This window comes from Trichoplusia ni, chromosome 3 (genome assembly GCF_003590095.1).
Source record: "Trichoplusia ni isolate ovarian cell line Hi5 chromosome 3, tn1, whole genome shotgun sequence".
NCBI lineage: Eukaryota > Metazoa > Arthropoda > Insecta > Lepidoptera > Noctuidae > Trichoplusia > Trichoplusia ni.
Window position 1 is genome coordinate 6,615,432 of NC_039480.1, and position 15,814 is coordinate 6,631,245.

At 35.7% G+C, this 15,814-nt stretch overlaps 1 protein-coding gene across 2 annotated transcripts in view; it reads right to left on the reverse strand.

The window, feature by feature from the left end:
* Positions 1-4,102: 4,102 nt before the first annotated feature.
* LOC113491662 (protein toll-like) overlaps positions 4,103-15,814 on the reverse strand; it is a 32,445-nt gene continuing 20,733 nt past the window's right edge. For both annotated transcript variants that reach the window (XM_026868742.1, XM_026868743.1), the window contains exons 2-8: positions 13,929-14,119; positions 12,599-12,824; positions 11,688-11,936; positions 9,065-9,228; positions 7,840-8,168; positions 7,147-7,465; positions 4,103-6,759 (exon numbers count right to left, since the gene is read on the reverse strand). In XM_026868742.1, the coding sequence (XP_026724543.1) occupies positions 5,284-6,759; positions 7,147-7,465; positions 7,840-8,168; positions 9,065-9,228; positions 11,688-11,936; positions 12,599-12,824; positions 13,929-14,096 (2,931 nt within the window). In that variant the 5' untranslated portion in view covers positions 14,097-14,119 and the 3' untranslated portion in view covers positions 4,103-5,283. The remainder of the gene's footprint in view (positions 6,760-7,146; positions 7,466-7,839; positions 8,169-9,064; positions 9,229-11,687; positions 11,937-12,598; positions 12,825-13,928; positions 14,120-15,814) is intronic.

Below are 15,814 nucleotides of genomic sequence, written 5' to 3' on the forward strand. Positions count from 1 at the left end.
AATTACAATAGAAACTATTCCTACATATTCTCTTAAGCATTTTGCCAGCACAATAATGGGAAATTCACTGTATTGACCGTGAGTGTACCGCCCCGTACTGAATTTCCAATTATTGTGTTGGCAAAATGCTCAAGAGAGTACGAATATTGACATTGTAATCCAATTGTGTTTAATTCATCGGCCATTGTTAATAGAAGAATTGAGGTCTAAAACTTCTGTATTTCGGAATGCACGTTAAAATATGTGTTATATCAAAATCCCTTTTGGCGCTATTTCAATATTACAGACAGGCACTCCAATTTTATATTCGTATAGATAAAAAAAATCTCTAAGATGTTTTACGTCTGACCCTACAAAGATAATATACACCGTGATTTTTTAGTCGTCTTACAAAAGCAGCCCAGTTCTTGTATCCGACGTAAAATACCCATAGGCGCGATTATTATTTTTTTATCATCAATTAAGATAATAAGTACGAAGAAAATTAAGCAAGAGAAAATGATAAAAACGCCGCCGCCAGCGCCCCTCACCATTGTTACAAGGCTCGGACCGCGCTGGCAACAGAGCTCTGTTTCTAAAAAGCTACGAATTGCATCATAATATAGAATAAAAGCTGCATTTTTTTTTAATCTCATAAATACCTATTTTTTTTCACATGAACGTGTTCTAGTCATTGGATACATGAACTGGGCTGCTTTTGTAAGACGACTAAATAATCACGGTGCATAAATGATTCTTGATAATGATATACACATTTACTCCATAAATATTTATTATTAGTTCAGTGACTGAGGAATGTTATGCCATGACTGGAAAATAATTATTGTTTTTTCTTTTTGGAGTTCCGTAGAAAAAGGTTAAATTAAAAATCATTTATTATTTGTAAAACTTTGGTAGATAGAATATACGGAAGGATAATCTGCTGTTTGAAATGTGAGATAGTGAATGTAAATTGGATTATATTGAAAGTTTTCGTATTATTCTGAGTATTTTTACAAAACAATAATTGGAATTTCAGTTCGGGGCGGAACAACGGCCAGTACAATGAATTTCCAATTATTGTGTTGGCAAAATGTTTAGGAGAATTTGAATATAGTCGTTTCTTAGGTTTACGCGAATGTTAGACATTGAAATGAAACTACTTTTACGGATTTTATCGCGGTATAATTTTTGATTTTAGTTCCCGACGTTTCGACACCTTTGCAGGTATCATGGTCACGGGCAGACTGACCGACAGTAAAAGTAGTTTCATTTCAAGAATATGAGTAGTGAGAATTTAATCCAATTGCCATTCATTCATCGGGCATTGTAAACATCATAATCGGGACCCTGAAGGAGAGCGCTCTGTCTGTTTTGAGATACGGATACTTTTAAATTATTATTACATTATTCGTGATAACAATCACCTATTATGAGGAACCGCTGCCGCGCTGTCTGTTACGAGGCTGTATCTCATGAACCGTCATAACTAGACAGTTGATTTAGAATAACATGAACATCAAGGTTAAACAACTATTAGCGCGGTCAAAAATATGGTAGGTAGTTTTATTTTTAATTTGTTTGCTTTTTGTTCGGAACCCTATTTTCTCTAGCACTGGTAACGTTTTTGAACGAATCATGGTGTGATGTTAAAATATTCAAGTCACATGTACAAAAACACCCATATGTCGATCAAACAAATGTTTGTCCAGCATGGGGATCGAACCCTGGACTCAGTGTCAATAAACACACAGGGTAAGAAAAAAACATAATTTTATTTATATTTTTTATTGATATGTAAAGTATGTACATTATTTATTTATTTATTAACTAATTAATAAACTACCCAGGAAGACATGCTAGGATACGGAAATATAGATAATTATACGTGGATTAAAAATGTAGACATTTAAAATACATTGTAAAGAGGATAATAGCTGACTAGAAAAATGCAGGTATCATTATTTTAATATAACATTGTATAATAATTATATTCTATATATTTCACACTAAAATTGATAGCGATAGTGGTTTTGTGGTTAAATGTATAGATTTAGATGCCAGAGGTACAAGTTTCAATTCAATTTCAATTTAAATACATCAGTATTGGATAAGTGGCATATAACCTTTGGACTGCCAAGACAAAGGTTGTAGGTTTGAATCCACGCACCAATGTTTTTTTAATTATTATGTGTATTTAAGTGTGACACTTGTTAAAAACGGTGTCAGAAAACATGATGAGGCGCGACACACGTGAGAATGTTTCAAGTGTGTGTCGCGTCACGTCAGAGGACTACGGGCGGGAGACACTCTGACACCAGGGGGTACATCAACTGTACGATAAGAAGAACGTGTCAATGTGGCTTCTTATACTTTCTTAGTTCCAAGACACCACTGACAAACGGTGAAGGAAAACATCGTGAGGAAACCTGGATTACAAATATTGGAATCTGAAACCCGCAGTGAGCTAGCGTGGTGAGCAATGCTCGAACCTAACCTATACGGGAAGAGACCTGTGCCCAGCAGTGGGATGTATATAGGCTGTTTTTATTCAAAACCTTGGATTAAGTTACTTAAATTAATAAGAAATTGTGAATGATATAGAATATAGTTATTCATGATATTTTTTTAAGGGAATTAGACTGCCATAAGAATATAATCATAATTTTCTTCAGTTTCATGAAAGAAAATGTTTAATTATTAGCTCTTAATATTAATAACTGCACCATTACAAGGTAAAAATGTATACAATCTTAAAATTAATAAACCTTTTATAAAAATATATATCAGATCAGTATGTTATTCATTAATAATTGTATATAATAATAATTAATTATTGCTTTTTTAATGTCCTTATGTCTAACAAACAGGGAAATATGTGGCCATATTTAAAAAACCCTTTAATGCCTGGAAATAAACAACTCTTTGCTGTCCGTCCGTCTGTTACCAGACTGTATCTCATGAACAGATAGGTATATATTCGAAAATTTCGATATATGTTGTATTTCTGTTTGCCCTTATATTTGCATAACAGTATAGATACATTACGAAGCTAAATGCATTATTAAAGTTATGAATTTGACGATGACGATGTCTGACGATGTCTTGAAGAAAGTCATTAATATCGAAGCAAAGACAAAATAATTAAAATATGACAGTCATTAAAATGGTAAAAAAGTAACAATAATATGACAGTTAAAATCACAAGTCACAGAAATATCATATATTTAAGAATCTTTTCTTTTACGCTTATGGCACCAATATTTAAAAGGCACCATTGAAACATAGTCAATACCATCCGCTTTTAATAAATATTGCACAATTTATAATATTGTGAAATAAAATAAATAAATGCGGACAACATCACACACATTGTTCTGAACCCAAAGTAAGTTGCTGAAGCACTTGTGTTATGGAATTCAGATACAACGAAGGTACCACAAACACCCAGACCCGAGACAATGTAGAAATGTGGATTTTTACATTGACCAGACCGGGGATCGGACCCGGGACCTCAGAGCTAGCGACACCTTGAAACCGCTGCGAACGCCACTCGACGAATCGAAAATTGATCATTAGAAATTTTACTGTTGTGAAATATCCATTTAAATATCTACTTATTATAATAATTATTGCTTTCTTTACGTAAAAAATATCGTATATTTAATATTTCGAGTTACAGTATATGAAAAATAATATTAAAACATAAAACTTAAAAATAAATGGCTCAAAGATTATTCGTTTTAGGAAATCGTTTATATTAATAATATTAGCGACCATTGATCTAGAATAACTACATAACAGTACTAGAATTATAAAAAAATATATAAAAAAAATCTGAAATTAATAATAAAATCATCCCCCAAAGACATTTAGATTGTTTTATCCAAATTAAAGATGGTATAAGTTAGTCTAAAAAAATTTTGAATACTAGCTGTTACCCGCGACTTCGTCCCCGTGGGTAGAAGATATAAGTTATGATTTATATCTACCCTGTTATTTTCACATTTTCCATTGTATCTTAGCTCCTATTAGTCGAAGCGTGACGGTTTATAGCCTAAAGCCTTCCTCGATGAATGGTCTATTCAACACAAAATAATTTTTCAATTTGGACCAGTAGTTCCTGAGATTAGCACGTTCAAACAAACAAACAAACTCTTCAGCTTTATATATTAGTATAGAGTATAGATGTCTTTTTGTTTGACTCAAACAATCAGTCTTTAGGGGTCAAAATTTTATTGAAAGTGGTCATTGTACTTATAATTATGAACAAAAATACTAGGCCCCGGTTCTGCTATTTACGATGGCCGATAAATGAATGGCAATTGGATTAAATCTGACACAATCGTATTCTCGCAAGCACTTTGCCAACATAATAATTGGAAATTCATTGTATTGACGCGGGAGCTTCCATAGGAGACTGACCGACAGACTCACTTTAGATTTGAATATTGTGTTACTTAATTGTTTGACGTTCAAAAGTGACATATACTGGTTTAATTGAAATATTTGACATTGACTTTGACCGTGAGTGTACTGAATTTCCAATTATTATGTTAGAAAAATGCTTTAAGGCATACGAAAAGTGACTTTTTTCCCCATTTCCATTCATTCATTGGCCTTTGTAAATAGCGGAATTGGGGCACTGAGCGGAATGTGGGCTCTAGAAAGCGAAAAAAAAATCAATTAAAAATAAATTCTGTGTGAAGAATAATGAGTTAGTTTTTTCGCGATAACTGTATTATTATCATAGTTGTTCATAATTATGTGTATAATGACTCTTTTCAAGATCTTTCATTTAATTAATTACAAATTATAGATTGTTTTTTAACACGATATTTTTTTAAGAACTTCATGAATTTTTTTTTTGGACCAAATCACACTTTTACGTTAAATTAAATAATAATCTATTCAATCAGTTTGTCGAGGCTTCCTCGTTTTAAAGTCGATTGAAAAGTACCGTTTTTCATTATGTATATAATTAACAAAATAGGGATTCAAAATTAGCCGCCTATAATAGCTAGAAATATACTAAAACTAGTCTTAAAACTACAGCTTAACTGGTGGTAAACCTTTAAAGCATAACTTGCATTTTCGCAGTCGGTTAAAAGTAAGAAGATTCATATTTTTGCCTAAAACATTATTATTCTCAATGACGAGCGTGCCTCAAACAATTTTACAAAAAACTAATAAATCAAACATTCAATAGTCTCTTCTTTAAGAAGTAGATTAAGGCTCTCAGTACTAATCCTCACGTATAAGTGAAGTGGTGATTAACGAAATGGTGATTAGTCAAGCGGTGATTTACGTATCTTTGACCGCAATATTGACTAACTTGCCATCACTATTCAAGTGTACATCTAGGCCGCTTTTAATTTCATTTTTAAATACCTCTGGGAATACGAATTTCTTCTTCATACGTCTAGGCAGGGCTTTTTGAAGGCGCTCGTAAAATCGCGGATCATCCCATGTAAGATAGGTATTGGTCGACATATAAGCTTTTAACTCATCAGATAATTTCTCACTTTTAGACACATCTTCAAGTAAAATTAAAATAACTCTCGTTTTACCTTGATTTAAGGCTAAATTATGCGCGGCCTGGAATTCCATATTAGCATAATGAGATTCAAGGAAATTCCTAGATAGCAAAATCAGAGTTTTTCTAGAATTTTCGACTGAGCGTTTTATTTGTGTCGGTATTAAATCACCAGCGTACCAATCACGGTAGTGCAGACAGGTTTTCTGTCCGAAATCATTTTCAATCTTGGGCAATAACTCTCTGAGATAATTCCTATCTTTATGCGCGAAAGAGATGAAAACATCGAATTCTTTATCTATGTCCGTCAAATCGTCTTTAAAGCAACACGGGAAGAGACCGTGGTCTATGATGTAAATGAGTATTTCATGTGAATATATATACATAGTTAAGGCTACGAAGAAGAATAATGCTAGCATCGTTATAAACACGCCGGATGCTACGGCGGCCGCCCTCCAAGTGCTACAGAGTGCTACGATGTCGACTTGTAGCAACCTGTCACCGTTCCTACAAGTTATTTGATCTAAGTCTAGAACTAAATCACTTTTTTGTAACAATGCGATGTCGTTTGAAGACCAACAGTCGCATTCAAAAGGATTACCAGACAGATATAGTTTAGAATCAGATTCAAGAAAGTCAATTGGTATCTTTTTCAGATTATTTTTACTGAAATCTAGAACTTTTATTGTGCTACTCGGTTCGAAAGGTATTTCATCGAGACCTATATTAGATATATTTAACAAATTCAGACTCAAATTGCCATAAAATTGTGTAATTTTTTGAACTTTCAATGAAAAATATTTTGCACCAAAATCTTCAGAATTGGGAAATAAATTTGGTATAGACAGACATTCTAGATCAATATCATCGAAAGCCGGTCGTTTTATACACTTTGAACACTGTTCTGGGCAATTTTCTTCTGGCAAATCACAATTTAAGTGACTTGGTGATAACTGGCTAAACAGTTTACCTTGTAAGTGGGGTGGTGATGCACATCTTGCATTACCTACAACAAATTTAGGTTCCACAGTCAGTGGTTTACCACCCAAGAGTCTTAATGCAAGTGGATAAAGTCCACAATCGCAGTTAAACGGGTTTCCGTCCAGGAGTATTGAGAAGCCTGATGATTTTGAGACGGATGGTGTTGAGTCAGGTGGTGATACGTAGGATAGTTCTAAAGTGGTGATTTCGTTGTTGCGCAGGTCTACGGTGATGTTTTTGCCCAGGAATTGGATGTCATACATCTGGAAAATAAGGTCTTAGTTTAATACAACTCTAATTGAAAAATCAGAAATAGGGTATTTGACAAAATCTGTTGTCTCCGTCAGACAGATTTAAGAAAAAAATGGCTAAACTTGAGGAAAATCATTTTTCATCAGTGGATCTTATAAATTAATAGATTTAAGAAATCTAAAATCCCAAGTTTTTAAATGTCACGCCATTAAAATTTTATCGAAATCGGTCATGTGGTTATAGTTGGCATCGGGTTTGAAGCTACCCTGAAAGTTAAATCCTGCTAGCTTATCAGGAAATGCCTCAAAATTGAGTTGCAAAAATCCAACCGGAACGACAAACAAACAAGAAAAGTGAGTGAATAAAAAACGTGGGAAATACAAAATAAATATACTCACATCCAAAATAGAAAACTTATTCTTCGACAGATCCAAAATTTCCAGATTCAGTAGCGCATTCCTCCAATCATCAAAAATACTGTCTATTTTATTATCTCGTAAACCCAAATATTTCAAACTATTCAAGGAACCGAAAGGCGAATGCATTATAAAGTTGCTATATACGCCGAAGTCTTTTGACCTCAAGGTCAGGTTGTTGGAGGTCAAGGTCAAGGTCGTGAGACCTGTCGCGCCGAGGAAGGCTGTCGGGTAGATAGTTGTTAGGAAGTTGTTGTCTATGGATACTGTTGTTAGATGACGGAGGCCGGCGAAGAGAGACCTGTGATGAAAATTAATAATTAATTATTGCAATACAACGCCATCTAGTGTCAAACTAAGTGTAACTTATATGTAAGTACTGGACAACTGATAAACATACTTATATATTTCTAAATACATACATATTACGGATAAATTACACCCAGACACCAGAACAAATGTTTGTGCTCATTTAACAAACATTTGTTCTAGGTGGGAATCGAACCCACGACCTCCGGTCTACACCGGCAAGCAATCAGGGCCATTTAGCTTATAGCAGCCATTACACAAAAATGAAAAAAAAAGAAATAACAAAATCAACATAAAACCCGACAAATTGTGAAAATCAATTACGAAACCAATTTAAAAAACATATATCAAAACAAAAATACTCACTCTGGCAATACTTCCAAATAATTTCTATTCAAATTCAAAGTCCTCAATTGTTTTAACGGAGTAAAAACCGTTGCCTTCAACTCGGCTATCTTATTATAACTCAAATCTAATATCTCCATATACTTCTGGTCTCGGAACACATCTTCTGGAAGACTTGTTAACTGGTTACGGTTTAAAACTAAACTTCTGACGTCGGTTGAACCTTTTAAGAAGTCTTCTGGTATTTGTTGTACATAAGATTGTTGGAACACTATGTTCTTTAAAGATGTCAAATTTGATAAACATTGAGGTTGTAATTTTAATTGTACGAAGTTTAATCTTATTGTAATCTGAAAAAGAAATTGTTATGACAAATATTTTACGAATACATATATTTTATTTTAGAAATAAGAAAACTAGTCAAGTGTGTCTGTTTTTAACATGAAGTAAATTGCAATGATTAGGGTTTCGTAGATATATTTTTAAAAAATGAGTACCAAAAGTGGTCACCCATCAAATTGATGTCCGGACCAAGCGTTGCTTAACCTCAATGTGTAGTTTCATTATTTATTGTTATATCGGGAAACACAGCCTAAAAATACGGGCCGGTGACGGACAGACATAGCGGAATTCTTATAATATTGCTCCGTTTTGTCCTTTGACTGAGGAACTTTAAAAATTACTCAATACAAAGTGTTAATATATTAAAAAAGCATAATAATCCTACTAATATTATAAACGCGGGAGTATGTATGTAAAGATGTTTGTTCCGCAATAACCACTAAACAGATTTAGACGGAAATTGGTGTACAGATAGTTTTTAATCAGGATTAATACATTTTATCCCAATTTTATGTTTCCGTGTAATAATTTTACGATGCGGGCCACAGCTGGTGTTATATTGTAAGAATAATCAATTAATAAATATACACCGTGATTTTTTAGTCGTCTTACAAAAGCAGCCCAGTTCATGTATCCAATGACTAGAACACGTACATGATAAAAAAAATAGGTATTTATGAGATTTGAATAAATTTAAAATGCAATTTTTGCGGCGGCGTTTTTATCACTTTTAAGAGTATTTTCAGATTTCTCTTGTTTAATTTTTCTTCGTACTTATTATTTTAGTTGATGATAAAAAAAAATCGCACCTAGGGGTATTTTACGTCGGATACATGAACTGGGCTGTTTTTGTGAGACGACTAAAAAATCATCGTGTATAAGATGTTTATTATTATCTACTTACGTTTTCCAATGCCTCTAGATTGTTAAACAGTCCGGATGGTATTTCTTCTATGACATTGGCCATTAATAAAACTGTCTTTAATCTCGGTGTGGGTTGAAAGACTCTCTCATCAATAGATTTAATGTGATTCGTATTTAATGCTATATCTTCTAACGAGTCTAGACCTGAAATTAAATGGATTATGGAGTTATTTTTGTATGAGTAAAGTTACAGGCTGGTGTTATTAACAGTTTCGGTAATGGCGCCCCACCGTGGGGCAACTCACAAGCGTGGTGATCAATGCTCGTTCTCTGTATGAGAGGCCTGCAGTGGGACAGTTGCAGGAAACTTATAAAAAAACTAGCTGTTGCCCGCGACTTCGTCCCCGTGGGTAGAAGATATAAGTTATGATTTATACCTGCCCTGTTTTTTTCACATTTTCCGTTGTATCTTCGCTCATATAAGTCGCAGCGTGATAGTATATAGCCTAAAGCCTTCCTCGATGGATGGTCTACTCAACACAAAATATTTTTTTCGATTTGGACCCGTAGTTCCTGAGATTACCGCGTTCAAACAAACAAACTCTTGAGCTATATATATTAGTATAGAAAAATAACTTAACAACGACGGTGTAATTTCAAAACTACGAGAAAAATTTAACAATTTTCAAATAAAATACGAACAAAATTTTAGTTACAAGAACACTCCATAGATGGCGCTGTTACGACTTTAGTACTTTGTATAGAAAATTTTAATTCTTTGCTGCGTACATAGATGGCGTTGTAAAATCCTAAATCGCGCTATGGTTTCGTTACGCGACAATCTATATGACGATTCAAAAAATTTCTTCAAATTGCCTTTTACGACATAATTCAACTACATGATTTAGTCGAAATTTTTGAAATATCTTACAGTGTGACAACTGTAAGATAAGAATAACTCGTGTTCGATCCCGCGTACAAATGGTGGGAAGTAATTTTTAAAATGCAGTTGAAATATCATTCTACTATTATTATAAAAGCGAAAGTTTGTAGGTGTGGATGTCTGTTCCTCTTTCACGCAAAAACCACTGAACGGATTTAGACAAAACTTGGTACACGGATAGATTATAACCAGCATCTTATCTTGATTTTATGTTCCCGTGGTATCAATTTCGTTTTGTAGCGGGCGAGCTCGTGGGGAACAACTACTCGAATTATTTATTAAAGCATAGTTTTTAGCAAGAAATAATAGAATATTTTTGTAATTATTTGACTGCTAAAGCTGCTTTACAATGATAGAAAGTGAGTAATGATGGTTTTATAAACTTTGCTAAGAAAATACATTTAGTGCTTACTGCAGTCACGTTTAAAAGTTAAATTTCAACAAGTTATTGTCTGTAACCATGTAAAGATAGAAAATTATTACACATAAGGTCGCAAATCGAGTAACAAATTTCCCTGGCCTTACGAATCACAATTTTAAACCAAAGCTAACCGATATTGACAGACATAAATGTTATTAAAATGTTGATAATATAAATTGATGAATGAAAAACGACTGCATACGGAACCATCGGCCTCTAAAAAAACTTCCAAAACGTGAATTTAGTTACAAAACCGCTCAACAGATGGCGTCGATAACACTTTTAGTACGTTAATCATGTGTGACTTTAGTTCTTTGGGCACGTCGCTAGATGGCGCTGTATGCATCCTGAATCGCGCTATGGTTTCGTTACACGCGACTCAATATATCGCAGTGCGGTTTTAGATACAGTAACATAGGATAAAATTTATAAATTTACAAACAATCTTACATATATTTTTGTATATCTTGTAGTGTTCTAGCTACAAGATAAGAATTCAATACATTGTTAGATACCGCGGATACGCCCGTGGTATTTTCGCAGCGGTTATTACCTTCAGAAACTGAAATTCTAACAGCAGATATTGCGAAACAACTTGTTTCAAAAATATTTTGAAACGTATGTATACTGTGACTGTCCCTCTGCTGGGCACAGACCTCTTCCCGTATAGGGAAGGTTCGAGCATTGATCACCACGCTAGCTCACTGCGGACGATTTCAGATTACAATATTTGATGCACGATGTTGTGAAAAATAATTCTCGCCTAAAAGGGATGATGACTGGGTATAAAAAGAAAAAATCTCATTAGTCCCTCAGTTAGATAATTGAAAAGTATGAGACACGTAGTTTTTTCCTTTTTCAGAATTGACAAAGATTAACTGCTTAAAGTTTAGGAGAGGGGGCTTGTGACGTAACGATAGAGTAAAATTTATACTCAATCGTGACGTCACGCGTAAGTTTCACTCACAGTAATTTGGTCAATTTATGTTTGCGGGACAAATTAAAAAATACGTATCCATAATTATACAAAAAACTACAAGATGGACACTGCAAAAAAAAATTGTCATCATACCTATTGCAAAGACAAAGCTTGGTGGTACAAAAGCCAACAGCAATAGATTTTAAAGCCGTGTGCGTATTACAAAGCAATTATCACTTGTTAAAAACGGTGTCAGAGAATATCACGAGGCAGACAGCTGAGAATGTTTCAAGTGTCACGTCAGAGGACTACGGGCGGGAGACACTCTGACACCAGGGGGTACGTCAACTGTACGATAAGAAGAAGTAAAATAATCTTACCTTTAAACGAATTTTCTCCAACATGGCTGAAGTTGTTTCCCCAAATATTTAAAGTTGTTAATGATTTTAGTCCTTGAAATGCATTCTCTGGTATTTCAGTTATTTTGTCTGAAGACAATTCGAGGAATTTGATCGGTGGTGTGTTTATAAATGCATTGCTTTCTAGTTTTATATTGGAATATGTAATTCGCAATTGGTTTAGATTCTTCAATGTGCTAATTGCTGCAACGGGAATAGTTTTCTCTGGACCTGTGGAAGAAAAAAATATCAAAGGTTTTTCTATAAGTCTTGCAGTTGCCCGCGACTTCGTCCGCGTAAGCAAGCCCGTAGTACATCATTTTGTTCTATTAAGGGCATAACCCTTTAATATTTTTTTCCCTTTATTTATGAAGTTTGCCAGTTCTTCTCCATGGGAATTACATTTTTGAACCGTGTTACTAGAAAAGGGTCTATTTGGAACAAAAACTTTCTGATTTTGGAAAATCCCATGCAGGCATCAGCCGTAAGGGACTTCAAGGAACTTGTACCGTAAATCTTTAGATAGAAGCTAGATAGTCTGACAACCAATCTTACTATGGGGTATTGTGTTGCCCAGGTAACTGGGTTGAGGAGGTCAGATAGGCAGTCGCTCCTTGTAAAACACTGGTACCCACTTAGCCGTATCAGGTTAGACTGGAAGCCAAACAGGTGGGCACTTGGGCATATAATCAAAACCTTTTGGTAGTATTACAAATAGGCCGTTTTCCAGGCACATTTAAAACGTTACAATAATGAGTCTAGTTGCACGGTTCCAAAGTGTCACTTTTATGAAGAGGATCCGTCAAAAACTCCATAAGTACTATCTCAACAATAAAATATTACAGTATAATCTTAAAAAGCTAGGATGATGATGATGAATGTAAACAACTTACTCATTTTAATCATGACAGACTGCAACCCAGTCATATTCTCCAGATCCTGGACCTGCATTCCTTCAGTAGCTCCTGTCATCACCATGGAGACCACAGACGAGGCTTGCAGAGCCTGTCTGATGCAGCGCAGGAAACTTGGCGAGCAGTTCGTGACGCCCAGCGATGGTAACGTGAGGTTATTAGCTAGGTTTATGATGGGCAGATCGGAGCAGGTAAAGTTTGTGCCCTGGAATAGAAGAAAAGAACATGTATTATGTTAAAAAGAGAGGAGCTCGTGGCTAAGTTATTACCGCGTAAGTGAATCGATCACAGGTTAAGGTCCGCTTGACGCGGTTGGTCCGTAGATGGGTGACCATCTTTGTCATAAAGAGTTCCTCAGTATTTCGGAAGGCTCGTTTAATTGTGGGTTACGATCGTTATTCGTACATCTTTGACAGTAGTAACAGGTATTCAGAAGCTTAAAAAGTCTGACAACCAGTCTTTTAAGGGGTATCGTGTTTTCCAAGTATCTGGGTTGAGGAGGTCAGATAGGCAGTCGCTCCTTGTAAAACACTGGTACTTAGCTGCATCCAGTTAGACTGGAAGCCGACCCCAACATAGTTGGGAAAAGGCTACGCCGATGATATGTTAAAAAGCAATCTTCGTCCTCATCTCCAAAAAACTAATTTTGCTGTGCCTATTTGCTAATATTTGTTTCTCTTAATTTTACCTACCAGCTTTGTACACATTATGGAATGCAATGAAGTTATTGATTGATTGAAAAGAAAAACAAGATTCTTCTTATTGTATGGTTGATGTACAACCTGGTGTCAGAGTTTAGATCCGCTGTAGTCCTCTGACGTGACGCAACAGACATTATGACCGGCTTCAAAAAGTAGGAGGTTCTTAATATGTCTGATTTTTATATTTCCTACCTCAGAACTTCGGACTAGATGAACGGTTTTTGTTAACTTGTAATTTAACATGATTTTTTTTAAACTTCCCCGCAAATATGTATTTAATCCTTGTGTTGTGAGGGTTTCACAAACATACATGTCACATGCACAGTGGCACAAAGACTCAGGACAAGCATTCGTGGATCACACAAATGCTTGTCCTACGCGGTTATCGAACCCGCGACACGAGTTTTTTTGGCGTGGTAACCTATCTCTTGAGTCATTTAATCCCATAAAATTCATCAAGTTTGTCTCAATACTTATTATTTCAAGCCCATTCTCATATTTATGCTGTTAAAAATTATTATCATACAAAAAGAATAATAGAAGAGAAAGAGAAAGACTTTTGCCCAGCAGTGAGACTTAAACCAGGATATTTTAAAGCCGATACTCACAATACATCTAACATTGACATAGTCATTGGTCCTGGTGGCGATGGAGACGTTGGCCCTGCCGGCGGGGCAGTAGTACTCCAGCTCATCGCCAGCGCCGCAGCTGCAGCCGCGAGGACAGGGCAGCGCCTGGCACAGTCCCAGGAGTACAGCGAGGAGGAGGATACGCATGGTGGGGGCTGGTTACTGCATCTCTAGAAAAGGGGAAACGAAATTTAATGGTAGGAGAAGTTCACGGTAGCTGATGCCCGTCTGCAACAAATCGAAAATGATTCTTCAAATGATGAGGATAAAAGCTAAATCGTATATGTTAAACCTGGTTATAAAAGTTCTGCTTACCAAGTTTCGTCTAAACCGGGTATATAGAAGTGTTTGCGTGAAAGAGGATTTTCGCTTGAACACAATATATATAACCTAGGGTACTTTAATACATAAATGCGGACAACATCACATACATTGTTCTGAACCCAAAGTATGTTGCTAAAGCACTTGTGTTATGGATATCAGATACAACGAAGTTACCACAAACACCTAGACCCGAGACAATGTAGAAATGTGAATTTTTACATTGACCCGACCGGGGATCGAACCCGGGACCTCAGAGCTAGCGACACCTTGAAACCGGTGAGTACGCCACTCGACCACGGAGGTCGTCATTATCATAACACATAATGTTTTATAAAAGCGGAATCTTATTCTTAAGGTTGTTGAAATGTTAACAGACGATAAAATCGATCGTTTAGAACCGATTAATAAGGTCAGAAATTTGAAGGTAGTTCTTTTCTTTGACTTTTTCCCCTATTTTTAAGTGTCGCGATTACAATTGTCACTTTAGCAGTTTATTTAATCTTCAAGTAAATTCAAATCGTCGACTCCAAATGTTTCAAAGCATCTTGGGTAGATATTTCTCAAGTTATAGCCAAACATTTTTACCCAAAATACTCTTTGTATAACCATGATCATTTTACCACAAACCGGAGTAAATGGATGCCTCTTGTTGTTCGGACGTAATCTTCATAAAACAATAGTTAATTACCCATTGGGTCGCCTCTCAGTACACCAAGACCAGAACGAATTAGATTATTTATGGTAACAATCTATTTCAAATACTTGGTTTTAGTTCGCTTTGACATGTTGGTTTTGCCCGTATTTTTCTTCTAGGGGATTTTTTGGGGTTTGGGTAAAATGGAAGTCTATAAAGCATTGCAATGCATTGCCATACACCGACACAAAAACGCGGATGACGTAGCACGCGGTTCAGGTTTAGTCAGTAAAAGTCTGACACTAACCATTTCCTCCCCCCGAAGGAGTGGTTGTCCATGAGGATTCCCCGGCCTTAACAAAAAAAAATTGTTAAATGGAAGACTTTATTTTAAAAGTAACTGTCGTGAGACTGATTAATTATTGAATGATTCATGAGCTCGTGATTAAGGACTCCGGTTGAGTCCGAAACTAGTCGGGCGATCCCGACAAATACGCGTGAGTCGAAATCAAATGATTTTATTACAAATAGGCCGTTTTCGACGAGCTCGTGGTTAAGCTATAACCGAATAAGTAGATTGAGCACAGGTTAAGCTATGCTTGACGCGGTTGGTCCGTAGATGGATGACCATCTTTGTCATAACGAGTTCCTCCGTGTTTCGTAAGGCACGTTAAATTGTGTGTCCCGGCTGTTATTCCTACATCTTTCTTTGACCGTCGTTACAGGTAGTCAGAAGCTTGAAAAGTCTTAGAAGTTTTGTAAAAGGTAACTGGGTTCTGGAGGTCAGAAATGCAGTCGCTCCTTGTAAAACACTGGTACTTAGCTGAAGCCGGTTAGACTGGAAGCCGACCACAACATAGTTGGGAAAAGGTTAAATGGGCCGATGATGATTGACACATCGAATAGC